The 14,432-nt window shown below is 34.1% G+C and overlaps 1 protein-coding gene across 1 annotated transcript in view; it reads left to right on the top strand.

The window, feature by feature from the left end:
- Positions 1 to 11,126: 11,126 nt before the first annotated feature.
- LOC124364590 (centrosomin-like) overlaps positions 11,127 to 14,432 on the top strand; it is a 134,022-nt gene continuing 130,716 nt past the window's right edge. The window contains exon 1 of the mRNA XM_046820175.1: positions 11,127 to 11,346. Within this exon, the coding sequence (XP_046676131.1) occupies positions 11,303 to 11,346 (44 nt within the window). The 5' untranslated portion in view covers positions 11,127 to 11,302. The remainder of the gene's footprint in view (positions 11,347 to 14,432) is intronic.

Below are 14,432 nucleotides of genomic sequence, written 5' to 3'. Positions count from 1 at the left end.
CAAAGCATTCAGTAGATCAAGCAGGTGGAGAGGATCTAGATTGGGAAACGTACTACCTTATGATGTTGACTTATTCCCACTTACAGAATACAGAATAGAATACAGAAAGCTTTATTCATGATCATCAAGAACAGAATAGTTGTCAATCAATAATAAAAATAAATAAGTTATGAAACATAACATTGAAAGGAAAAGAACAAAAATTAACAACAAAAACATTACAAGTCAGGAGTTGAGAATGTCATAAAACTCATCGAGACTGTAGATAGAGTTCTTCACCAGCCACTTGTGTAGTCTTCTTTTTTAGAGTTTTAGCGTTCCGTCTTGATGGCATCAGGAATGGAGTTCAGAAGCTTGATTCCAGCAAATGATGGTTTTTTTGGTGAAGAGCGTTGTTCTATGAGCTGGTAGAACGGTGAGCTTGAGCCTGTCTAGTGTAGTAGTTTGTGCACCTCACTGTTTCTCGGGAAGTTTTGCTTGGAAGCATATATGATGACTTCGATGATGTAGATTGAAGTCACAGTGAGAATGTCGAGTTTAGTAAAAGATTCTCTGCAGCTGTCTCGGGAAGAGAGGTCGGCCATGATTCTTATGGCCCGCTTCTGCAAGATTAGTACCCTCTGGAGATTACCATTTGAAGAACTCCCCCAAAGGATGATTCCATACCGAAGATGGCTCTCAAAGAGAGAGTGGTAGGCTATTTTTAGAGCAGATGTTGTGCCCGTAGCTTTTATCCTTTTGAGAGCAAAGAGAGCAGAGCTGAGCTTTGAGCTAAGGTAATCAATGTGGCAACTCCATGTAAGATTTTGGTCTAATATCATACCTAAATGTTTAAGCTCATCCACTTTTTCTAGATCTGGTGGCCTGATATGTGGTCTTTATGTCTGCCTAGTGCAAGGAGTTTTGTTTTGGATGGGTTGAAAACAAGGTCGTTATTTAGGCAATATTGTTGGGCCATGCTAACAGATATATACGTGTTGATTTCTAGTGACTCCGCTGTTGAACTGCTGGTGATAAGAGCTGTGTCATCTGCGTATGATACAGGATGACTAAAAGCCTCGAGTGTTTTAACCTAGATCACTAGTGAATAAAATGAATAGGACGGGTCCCAACACAGATCCTTGCGGAACTCCTCTTCTAACATACTGTGGAAGTGAATGAAGAGCCTTCGTCAAGCCCTTAGCTGTGTGTTTCAGCTCAACTATTTGCTGTCGCCCAGAGAGGTAGCTTTTCGAACCATTTCAGGGCTATACCGCTGACACCCAAGGTTCTGATTTTGTATAAAATAAGCTTATGAGACAGTGAGTCAAATGCTTTACTCATATCGAGAAAAACAGTTGTTACAGTATTTTCAGACTCAATATTATCAATTATACACTCAATGAGCTCAGCAAGGGCGGTGATAGTCGATTTGCCCGGGATGAACCCATGTTGTCCTTTTGGCAGCAGATTGTTACGCTGAAGGTGCTCTAACAGTCTCGAGAGAACTATTTTTTCCAAACTTTTGATACAGTGGGCACAAGGGAGATTGGTCTATAGTTCTTGATGTCGTGCTTACTCCCTTGCTTATGCAGTGGATATACCTTTTGACATTTTTAATTTTGAGGGAAATAATCCTGAGTCAGAGACTTGTTGATTACATCCGTTAAGGGTTGGCAGGTTACAGAGCTGCAATACTTCAGTATTTTTGAAGAAATGTCCATCATAGCCTGAGGAGGAAGAGGATTTTAGAGAATTTATAGTGTTGAATACTTCCTCATTAGATGTAAGATTGAACATGTTAAGTCCTGTTCCTGTGAAGTTTGAACATAAGTTAACGTCTTTGGCGCTAGGAGCATTGTTATGACCGAGAGTTACTTCTGCAATTGTTGTAAAATAGGTATTAAAATGTTCAGCTATGGTAAAAATGTCGTCTAGGTAGGTGTCATCGTCAGTATTTTTTAATTTCCACGTGGATTCTGAAGCTTCTCTCTTTGGTGCTCTTTCGCTATTAATGACGCTCCAGACTGCTTTGCTCTTGTTGCTTGCTTCGGCGATGAAGTTGGAGTTTGTTTCCCTTCTAAGACTTTTTAGTTTTAAGTCGTAGGATTTCTTCTTCTGGGCAGCATCCTCTTTAGCCTCAATTTGTCCACTGGCTAAGTAGCGCTCGTGGGGCTTGTATGAAAGACATCCGCAGTATGTTTACTTCAGGGTTTGTTAAATTCTTGAGTTCGGTTCCTGGATCTGTTTCTTGATGTTGTATGGGGGCATGTAAATGTCTAATGCTGCAGTCAGAGTTCCAATGAAGTTTGAGTAGGCATCCTCTGCACTTGGAGAGTTGTATACCCGATCCCATGATTGAATTTCAAGAAGCCCCTTTAATTTGAGATGTTATCTGGACTGAGACGTCTTCCATTTGATGAAGATTGTTTACTTGATGTGGAGGGGAAATCCATGAAGTAAAGTTGTCCGGTGTGGTCTGAGAGCCCGTTTTCAATGATTTCGAAATTGAAGCTATGTGGTGCCAAGTTGGTGCAAAAAAACATCAATTGATGTAGCACTTGTAGGGGTTATCCTGGTAGCAGGTTAGGAGGCATCGAGTCAGGTTATACTCAGATAGGAGGTTGTTTAATTTATTGTTTTCTCTTTCCATCAGTGTGCTGAGCCAGTCAATATTGAGATCACCAACAATGCAAATTGCAGAGAATTGTTTATGGGGAGTTCTTCTAGTGACGAGTTTAGTAATTCAAGAGCATGATCCAGTGGGCTTCTTGGTGGTCGGTATACACCCAGAATGTAAACATGATTTTTTTTTGTTTATATTGATTTTAACAGCGGTCATCTCACAAACAAGTTCAATGCTTTTGCTATCAAGATTTACACTTTTCCACCTCATTGTCCAGATTAAACTCTCTTGAATATTGCAACACCACCTTTTTGGTGCAATTCCCTACTATATTCTGCAATAAGTACATAGCTAATTAATCGGACATTTTTCAATAAATCAGCACTGAGGCCATGCTCAGTAAGTACAAGTATGTCAGGTTTTGAAAAGTGTAGGAAGTGGTTTTAGTGTGTCAATTTTATTTCGAACTCTGTCAATGTTTTGATGGTAGATTTACAAATTTGCTACCTTTTTTTAGATTTTCCTTCCTGTCCATTGTTTTTGCAACAGCAATTTAGGTTTTGGGCCTTCGCTTCTCTCTCAACCCTAAAAAATAGTTGTCTCCACCTGTCATGTCATTAGTATTCAGTTTTTTTGTTGAGGTGGTTTGGCTGTCTCCACCTGTCATGGCGTTAGTATTCAGTTTTTTTTGTTGAGGTGGTTTGACTGTCTCCACCTGTCATGGCGTTAGTATTCAGTTTTTTTGTTGAGGTGGTTTTGACTGTCTCCACCTGTCATGAAATTGGAATTCATTTTTTTTGTTGAGGTGGTTTGACTGTCTCCACCAGTCATGAAATTAGAATTCAGTTTTTTTGTTGAGGTGGTTTGACTGTCTCCACCTGTCATGAAAATTGGAATTCAGTTTTTTTTGTTGAGGTGGTTTGACTGTCTCCACCTGTCATGAAATTGGAATTCAGTTTTTTTTGTTGAGGTGGTTTGACTGTCTCCACCTGTCATGAAATTGGAATTCAGTTTTTTTGTTGAGGTGGTTTGACTGTCTCCACCTGTCATGAAATTAGAATTCAGTTTTTTTGTTGAGGTGGTTTGGCTGGCTCCACCTATGTCACTTTTATTTGGTAGTTTCGTAGCATCTTTCCTTTCCATGCTTCTGTGAGGTAGGAATGGATACTTTCCTATAGAATTGTTTTCTTTACAGGTTGTTTCCATTTCTTTGTGATGTTTTGCAAGATCTACTTCAGAACACTGCTGACCATAACGTATCCATTTAGTCAGGATATCCTCTTGAGTTGGAGCAATGTACGTGAAAGACTGAGTGTGACGAGATATGGCGACAAGACAGTGTGGTAACTGAGTTGTAGATGTCTTCGTTGTTGGATGATGTCCTCACTACTACGATGTGTGGAGCCTGCTTCCCTTGATATTCGTGAATGGTAGAGACGTTATGGCCTAATTTCAAAAGTTGTGCTTTTTCAGTTTGTTTAAAAAACCAGCATTTTGGTGTCTTTTACCATGACTGGTATACTATTGATGTTGTCCAAAAACATGTTTTACAAGCTCTCTTTTTACATTGCTGCTTGTTGTCATACCTTCTGAATAATATTTGGAAAGAATGCAGGCAACTGTCATCGTACATCTGTAGGAGTGACTTAAATACTGTGAGATCTCAGTGATTTTTGTAATGTCATGGAACTGGGTTGAGTGGCCTTGACCCGATTAATATAGGGGATTTGGTTCATGTCGCCCACCATCATGACCTCTTTGGCTTGTGAAAGTTCGACTGCGTATAAGATTTCGCCAGCATGCACCATGAGTGCTTCATCTACTATCAAGCGGTTTATAAGTTCCTTCCTCCATTTTTCAAGTGGTTTGTCGAGTTTATTAAAAATGAGTTGCACAGTTCTACAGTAGTTTCTTCACATCATCTTGAAGTTCAGGATGGCTTGTCTTTAGCCGGTTTGAGAATTCAGTAGCTCCTTCTTTTGTGGGATATAAGACCAAGTCTCCTATTTTGAAAGTTCTTCAAGATGAAGGATGTTTTCCCACATCCCTGGCACCACCTTGCACTAAGTTTAAACCTAGCCTTGGAAGAGTATGTGTTATCGATCTTGGTATTTTTTGTTACTATTGTATAATTTTAAGGTCATTCATTAGTAGTGTGTCATCAGATACCAATATTAGGTCATTAATTACACTAGCGTTAGAGCAGCGGAAAATTTTGATTGTTCACCCTTTGTTAGATCTACAAAATGTGCTCCGTCAAAGCCGCACTGGTAATTCTTTGTTAGGGTCCCCAATAAGAAAGTTGCCACTCTTCAAAATCAATGAGAGCAAAGTTGTCTCTGTATTTTAATAATGTGTTTCTTATATCTTGCGTAATTTTTTCTCTTTTGCTTAGGTTGTATTCCTGGTACATTTTTGAAAATCTTTTCAGGAGTAATTCTTCTTTTATCCTCCATAGGTCCCTTTGTTCCACCATAGCAGTTTCTGACAAAGTTAGATTTAGAGTCAATTTGGGCCAGAGGAGTGTTGTTGTAGTCGGCGCATGTGGGATCTTAGTTCTCCAAGTGTTTGTAAATTCCTGAGTTGTTGCTGCTGCATGTCATTTGGAAATTTTTCGTTGATTTAGCTGCTGTTTGTCCAGGATTTTATCAACTGATTTTTTCAATTTTTTGTCACTTGATTAAAGTCTCATACGATGCAAGTAGGCATTGCTTGAGAATTGCAACAACACTTGTAGAAGGTCTCTTTCATTTAAGAGATGTTGTTTTAGAAATCCAACAGTTCTTTCTAGGTCAATAGAAAACAGTAGAGGGAATTTAAAACAGTCATTTGCTAGTTCCATAAATTTATAAAGACGTCGCTTCCAGTTTCCTGTTTTCATGGATTGACAAATGATTATGTATGGTTTATCAGAGGTCGAGGTAGTGGCAAAATTGTTTGTACGAGAGTTGATTTAGCTCAAGTCTTCTTTGCAGTGCTTTTAAGGACTCTGGGGTAAGTGAAATTGAGCATTCTCCTGTATCTTTGTCATAAAAAACACAGACCACAGCTGTCTCTCCAATTGTCATCCATGTCAAGTTGTGTTGTCACAAGTGGTGTTTCTTCCGGATGAAAGGAAAATATTTTTAGATTTTCCAGAGAATTTTTATCAAGTGAGTGTAGTGATGACAATTACCGGTATTTGAATTAACAGCAACACTGCGTATTACTCTTTTCATCACAGGTCTGGTCTCTGCTGTAACATTTTCATCTTCATCACTGAGATAGGCAGGAGAGTCCTATATTTATACCCTCGATGAGTATTGACTGTTGATTATTCCTTAGACTAGGAAGCCTCTCTGTTTGTTCATTTTCCCTGACTATCTTTTCTGCAGATCCTGCAATTACATTGCAAATCTGTGTAGTTTCATTGCTAGATGAAGTTATTTGTCTTGTATGCTGTTCTTTTGATTGGGAAGTAGTCAAAGTAGTTATAGTATATTCACTGTTTTGGCTGTGGTGTGGTCTTCTTTCTAGAGCATAGCTTATTTAAGCAGGTTATTATGTTCGCAAAAGGTTTTTATAACCTTTGGTGGTAAGTTTCCATGGACAGTTAGGCATTTAGTTGTCAGTCTTTTTTGTGTATTACAGAAAACCCACTTGTTTTTCTTTACACAACCACTTGATATTTGAGTTTGCGTTATTTAGAAGTTTAGGAGGAATTTTCCCATCTTTCATGATGCTAATTTACTATTATGGCGGAGTTGGGAAATTTGTTTTTTGTCACATTTATAAGAGTATAAAGATAGCCCATGGCATCATCCGGTGATTTTGACAAGTGCAGTATGTCTGCACCCTCCTGAAGTACCACAAATTTTGGATTCCAAGTGTCTGGTAAGCTTATAAATTTTTGGGAAATCATTTATAGTTTTAATTTCAAGGACTTTAGTTTCAAACATTTAAAATTTTTAGTTTCCCAATAGGCATGTCAGTGATTACCAAGCAGTCCAACTTCTCAGTGATATTTACAGGGCATGGTACTGTCTTGTTGTCTCTATATTCTTCAGTCTTACTTAGTAACGTGTCATACTCAATTTCAAATTCATATAAAGTCTGCCTTAGTAACTGAATGGTATTCTCTGATTTTGTAAGTTCCTTTTTTAAAGACTCAACTTGGCTTGAAAGGCATTCCAGCTCCTGCAGCAATTCATCGTTGGAAGGTGGATAAGGTATAATAGTTTCCATTAGACAGTTATTACTTTTAAACCAAAGTTTTAATTTGCTGTTTTTAAACTATCAATTTCTTTCAAGTAGAAAGCGCTTTTCAACTCAGCATCTTTTTTTACTATTTGTTATTATGGTATCCAGAGATTTTATTTTTTCATTCAGTTCATTTTCTGAGGAGTTGTGTATGCTAGTACAGCTTTTATGAGGAGAGTGGCTTAGTTGTATTGTCACTCATAGTTTTTCTTGGTGATAGGAGTATCAGGGCTTAGTGTCTGGTTTTGATTATGCTTATTTTTGGAGACTATCTCCTCTAATGCCTTGATTTTATTGACATAAAACCTATTTTCTTTATTTATTTGTTCTTCCATGTCCTTCCATAGTTTCAGTCCCTATCCTAAGTTTATTTTTCAAGAAATGACTTTTCCAAGCTATGGTTAGTTTTTTAGTTCTTCTATCGCATGCAAGAGGTTTTGTATCTGATCATCTGTAGCTTTTAACTTGTCTTCAAACTCTAGCTGAAGCTTATTATACTTTACCTTTAGGTTGAAGTTGTCATTTTTTAAGATATGATTTTCATTGAGGAGAAAATTGCCAGCCTCAGCAGCTATAGTGAGGGAGGTTTCTAAGTCTTGTTCTTCATTTCCAGATAAATTTGATATTTTTTCTCTTAGGTTATTTTTCATTGATTTGAGAAAGAGAAAGTTGCACAGATTTGTTTGAAGAGAGAGCTTCATAAGCTTCGATCAGTGCCTTGTGTAAATCAGGGTTTGAACTGTTATTTTTGTATAATTCATTGTCTGAGTCGAGTTTAAATTGAGAAATATCTTTTTCAGAGCATGTAGCAGTCTGTTTGGTGCCATAAAATATAACATGATACCTGGTCCTAGTTTTAAGATTTTTCAATTCTTTCGATGTAAGCAGGCCAGGGTGAGTGGCCCCTTATTTTTAACAACTACAGTTTCATTAAGCTGGAACATACTATCTTATACTTAAAAAGTTTTATGGAATCACAGTTTCTTTGAATTATTGAGTTTGAGGAGGTGACAGGCAGACAGACAGTTGCAACTATTTCAGCAGTCTGCAAGCGAGGTCACTGCCCGGCTTTGCTATGTCTGCATATTTGAGGTGTGATGATAGATGTGCTCATCACTAACATACTGTGTTAATGAGGTCACAGTATACATACGGCTCTATAATGTTAGTGTGCTTAATGTTAAAACGGGTTGGATTGTCGTGATATCTTTTTTTTTTTTTTTAATTACTTACTTGTGGATAGTAATCTCACTTGGATTGGCCAAAGTCCAGGTAAGAACCCATTTTACACACTAAAAGTTAACTTTTTTTAGGGAGTGAAATGCACTGACACACTACACATCCGCCATCTTGTACTTTGTAATCTACCTGCCTTAGAAGATTTGTAATCTGTAGAAAACTGTAGGATCCTACTCTGTGATGATCGATCGGAAAGGACATACTTTTAAACAATTGGCACAGGTTGTTACCAAAAGAAAAAGAAATGAAAGTTCACACTGTTTCACTTTATTTAACTATTTATTGTTGTTTACTCCAATCAGCTTGCTTAGTAATTGTTTAGCATTAGCTCTTCTTTATTTGCATGTCAGTACTTGTTGATCTTGTTTATTGTTTTGCTTATTATAAGTGAATTAAATCTTAGTCGGTCTAATTTCTGGAAATTAATCTTATCTTTGCACACTGCAACTTGTATTCATAGCATGTCATAATTTTTGTTCTCTTTTAATCCATATTGAATTCAAAGCGGCATTCGATTATATATTTCGTTATTTGCTGTTTTTACTTATTCATATTAATTATTATATTATTATATGATTCTTCTTCTTTAGTGTTATTTATAGTAATTTAAGCTTTAAGTTAAATCAAACCTCCTTATTCGTATTATCATCTCACTTTGCATGTTATGAATGTAAACAGTGTATTACCATTTGTCAGAATATTATCTTGTAATGACTTTTAAATGGTTACGACCGTTGAATAAATAATTAAATGTATAAAAACATGACTATGTACGTCCAATCACAATTCTAGAAAACTTATTTACGAGGCCTTAAATCTCAAAAACATACAGGGGAGGATTCTCGAAGACTTCATTTTTTATTTTATACCCACTATACCTCCATGAGAGCATCAGCCTTCTCCAGAATAATTTCACCACTGCCTACTGATCATGTAACTATTATGTTACAATTGAAAATAAAGACTTATATTCATATTTTTAGACTCAGTTCAGAAATTTAGGAAACAGTTTGAAAATACCCCACCAATTCGGCCGATTTTTATTAGATCGTCAAAAACTCGAAAATAATACCAATTAATACCAAATATAATCCGGTCAAGTAATTCTTACAGTCTCTAAATTTTCTACTTATAAATATACCTGGGGTTATCTAATCATATACTAAAAACATCATGCCATACATACCATTAGTAAACATTTATTGTTAATGAATATTTTCCTCAGCAGCTCAAAATTTCTAAAGTATAATGGTTTTAAAATATTGAGACAGACTATTGTCAAATAATATCGTTTATTGTCAGTAGACCAGTTTTGTTCTTAAATATTTAAATATCTTATATATAATGAGTTGAATTTATTTTTTTAATCTAACAAATTACTTACTGATTGACAATTTGGATTGAGAAGGAACTTTTTACAAATCAAAGAATCGTTGAGGATACGATGGAGGCACTTGAAACGGGAGTTAGTATCTATGCTTTTGTCTGTCTCCTAAGACTTTTATTGCATACCATTTGAAATTTTAATTGATAAGTCAGAATTTTATGGGAATACCTCTAATGCTTTCAGTATTATAAAACAATCCTACTTTAATGGTTGAAAACAATTAGTTTGTGTACTAAGGTCAGTAATTCCACACTCGCAGATGTAAGAACCAATGTTTCGCAGGGCTTGATCCTTAGACCTTTCTTTTCACAGTAGCACTTAATGATCTGTCTTCCAACATTCCTATCAAGTCTGTGATTTGTGTTGATGACATCAAAGTTTTTGGTGCGTGCAGAGATCTGGTCCAGATATTGAATATTTTAGGAAGGACCCATAAATCTGTTGTGGATTGATTCGAGGGTAACAGATAAATAAGATAAACCACAACAATCATTAATAGTTGAAATCATCAAAATAATTATCAATCTGTAAAACTATTAGGAATTAACATATACTCAACATTAAATTGGAATGCACATTTTGAAAATATAAGCAAGAGTTGTCTGAGCTAACTATATATTTTAGAAACTTAAATCCTTAGTTAATGTATCTGCAACAGTATATTTTGAATTCTTCCAATCTCACGTACCGCATGGTATAATTCTTTATTGACATTCTACTGAAAATTATTATTTTATTATTTTTTTAAAATCATGTAATCATGTCTTTAGCAGGCCCGATGAAGCAATGTAAACCAGCAAATTCAAACTTAAATTTATTAACAGTCATTAACGTATACATTTATAGAATACTGGTCCATAAAAAAATTATTTTTCAAGAATTTCTGTTTAGAAATTAATAAAATACATGACATACAACTTTGATTAACATCCCTCAGTATCGATTTGTTTTAAAACGGGTGTTATTCAAACTTTAACGTTTGAAATGTTTGATAAACTTCCAGAATGTGCTAGTTTTGTGAAGCTTAACAACTTTACATCAAAATTATTTAATATAAATATCTAGTTAAGAACGTATTTTATTAAATTGATGAATATGAATATTTGGACGTGCCTGTGAGGTTTCATTTCATACGAAGAATCATAAGATGAATGTTATTATCTTAGTATCTGAGTATTTTCCATTTAACAGGCTCGTAAACTTGTTATTATAACATTATAGCTAAGTACTGTCTATAATTTACTTCGCCTCTTTCACTTGATTAGTGACAATAAGTATTACTCATTTTTCATTAACATTATGCTGAAGAATGTTCTTGCATATATCGTGTTTTCTTGATATAAAGTTAAAGTAGCACAAAAACACACACACACACACACACACACACACACACACACACACACACACACACACACGCACAGTTAAAGATATTTTGATTTGATTGTGACTTGAAAGGGTTTATTTACCAACGTTTATGTTATAATAGTTGTTACAAGAAAGTAATTTCTGAGGTCTAAGAGTAATAACAATGAGTAGGAAGTGGGCATCGCCTTATTGTATACTCTATGTTGCAATCTTACTTTTGGAGGGATATGGACATAGAATTTCAAAGATTTCAAAATTCAAACGTCAGTTCAGCCAGTTTCAGTTAGCAAAACTAGTGAAGTTCCAGGCGTTTCTGTGTAGCATTGGTTGGTGAAATTCAAACTGTTCTTAGTCATCAGTTTTCTTTAAATTTTCAATGTTCATTCATATTTTAATAATTGCATAGTCTTTTAGTATCATATATTTGGGTTTTTTGTGCCTATGTTTATATTTTAGTGTTTATAAAAATGGATCATGGTATTGAGAACACCATCATAGACTATGAAAATTCGTAAGTAACCAACAATTAAAACTACATATTATATTAAATTATATATATTTCATAGGTATCATATCATGACTTCTTGTGTTAATCTTACACAATCATTCCTTCTGTTATATTATATATTAGACATTTATTAAAATGCTACAATTTCAGTTTGACCAGCAAGCATAAAAGATGAATGAATGATATTTCTGCCATTCACAATACAATAGGCTATCTAGTGTAAGATTGTTTCACCTTACAAACTATACACTAAATTATAACTACTAGTAGTGACTAGGCCTATGCAGCTGCACCCTGTTAATGTCTTGGTTAGAGTTTATAAAAGCCAATGTGTAGGCCTACACTTATGTTATAGAGTTCATTAATGTTATATAAATGGGGGGTACGGTCCAATAAGCGGACCCGGTTTTTTTATATCGAAGAATATAATCATCGATACCTAATATTCGCATATCGAATCATAGACTATCAATCGATATAAAAGTAATAACAATCATATGTTTAAATTAAAATGTGAATTTAATGATAACAAATAATAAATGAACATAACCATAACTCATAACTTTAACTAAATGAAACAGAACGAAAACGTTTTTACTAAAGTTGTGTCCACCATTACCTTCTTTTTTGCATCTGAAGACGACCATGTTAGCTCCTCTGACAGTTACATTTGTTACCTTTCCACAAATATCACATAATGGATTCTTAGGTACTAACCCAACATCCTGAAGCCATAAAAAACATATTTTATCGTCTTTTAAAGCAATTTCGTGAAGCTTCCTAAGATTGACGGCCATTTTTAATACACAATGTTACGTGAAATTTAAAATATTACCTTAATTGTATTATTTGAAAGTGTTTACAGCTGTTCATATAGATTATTTAAGTTGTTAAAAATAATTCATCAGTATCGATTGATTATATCGATGGTTATGATTAAGTAATATCGTTTGCCAATTTCGATATAAAAAACCGGGTCCGCTTATTGGACCGTACCCTAAATGGGTCATTCAGTATCCATTCTAATATATTTTAGAAATTATTTAATGGTTATTCTCTATGCAGACTGAGGAAGCTTGTTAAAGAAATATTGTACTGTTAATTTTGAAAGATTTTCTGTGGTTTTGTGGAATATCAAGTGTAGCCTTCGTTTGTATATTATATTCACAACAATCCTGCGGAAGAATTAAACGTTGAAGATTAGATTTAGTGTAAAACAGACAGAAAATGCAAGTGTATAAGTTATCAACTGTACATATTTTAAAAGAAATAAACAGCAGCTGACAGTGCTACAAGGGTCTAGCAGCTGTAGTATAATGTCACCGTGACAATAAAATCTTCAAACCAAATTATCGATTGAAATACATAAACTATCGAATAAAAAATATTGCTACTACTTATAGGGGTTTACGATTAATTATCATCAGCATTTTTGAATGGGGTAGGGTCCAATAAGTGGACCCGGTTTTTTATATCGAAATTGGCAAACGATATTACTTAATCATAACTATCGATATAATCAATCGATACTGATTAATTATTTTGAACTATTAACTTAAATAATCTATATGAACAGCTGTAAACACTTTCAAATAATACAATTAAGGTAATATTTTAAATTTCACATAAGTAACATTGTGTATTAAAAATGGCTGTCAATCTTAGGAAGCTTCACGAAATTGCTTTAAAAGACGATAAAACATGTTTTTTATGGCTTCAGAATGTTGGGTTAGTACCTAAGAATCCATTATGTGATATTTGTGGAAAGGTAACAAATGTAACTGTCAGAGGAGCTAACATGGTCGTCTTCAGATGCAAAAAAGAAGGTAATGGTAAAGGTTATTTGTTACATCATTAAATTCACATTTTAATATAACATATGATTGTTATTACTTTTATATCGATTGATAGTCTATGATTCGATATGCGAATATTAGGTATCGATGATTATATTCGATATAAAAAAAAACCGGGTCCACTTATTGGACCCTACCCTTTGAATGTATTAAGTAATAACAATGCTACTTTATTAATTCAAACAAAGTAAAATTATTTGTGTGATATTTGAGTGATGGCTTCAAGTTAAATAGTAGTGGTGAACTTGTGTTATTTGTGCCACAAGCTGTCAGACACATTTAGCCTTCAAAACAGTGGAGAAACAAATGTTTTTATACTCCTTTGTTTGTTACATTTAATAAATACATATTAGATAGTTTTTAATTAATCATTATATATTATTACTTTGTTGTATATAAAATCATAACCGAACTATACTATAATTTGAAATACCTATAACATAATTCGGTTCAACATTTTGGTATTTATATTGTTTGGTAGTATAGATAATCAGAAATATTGATGATATTCATGATCATGGCTGCTTATTATGCTGCAGCCATGAATCTACAATACACCATTTTCTACACAATATTCATTCTATAAAAGACTATGTTAGACCCAATCACAATATATTATTAAAATGTAGGTTACATATAACATTTAATGGTTTAATTAACTGGATAATTCTTAAATTAAGTAATTGTTTTGGTTATTGTTTACTTGTGTTCAACTTTACATTTTTTACTAATTTTTTTATGGAAAGTGCAAGAAGTTAATAGTGTATATAGCAATATTAGTACATTTGAAAAAATACATACTCCCAAAAGCAATATTAGCTAATTGTTAAAGTCCATCAATTTGTCAAATTTAAATAATACACCCTGCTGTAGACAAAATAATGTAATTTTAATAAATTTCATAACAATTCTGACCATACAGTAACAGTTATTATGATGCTAAGAAAACTGACTTAAAATGAACTTAAATGCTTTGCTGAGATTGGCTTATCCAAGAGCACATTACTCAAGAGCCAACAGCTGTACCTGATTGTCTGCCACGCAAGTTAATAGAGATTTTCTTTCTTTCGGGAATTTCTTTAGTTTTGCAGGTTATTCTTCACTTTATTTTATTAATATTGCTAATTATTTTCGCTTTTTAAGCACAATTCCATTTAGAAAATCAAAAATAACATTACTAGTTTGAATAACATTCAAAATTATAAAAATAACGCAAAATCACAAGCTAAAAAA

This window comes from Homalodisca vitripennis, chromosome 6, assembly GCF_021130785.1.
Source record: "Homalodisca vitripennis isolate AUS2020 chromosome 6, UT_GWSS_2.1, whole genome shotgun sequence".
Classification (NCBI taxonomy): Eukaryota; Metazoa; Arthropoda; class Insecta; order Hemiptera; family Cicadellidae; genus Homalodisca; species Homalodisca vitripennis.
Note: the sequence above shows the minus strand (reverse complement) of the source record. Positions and strands in the feature narration are given on the sequence as shown.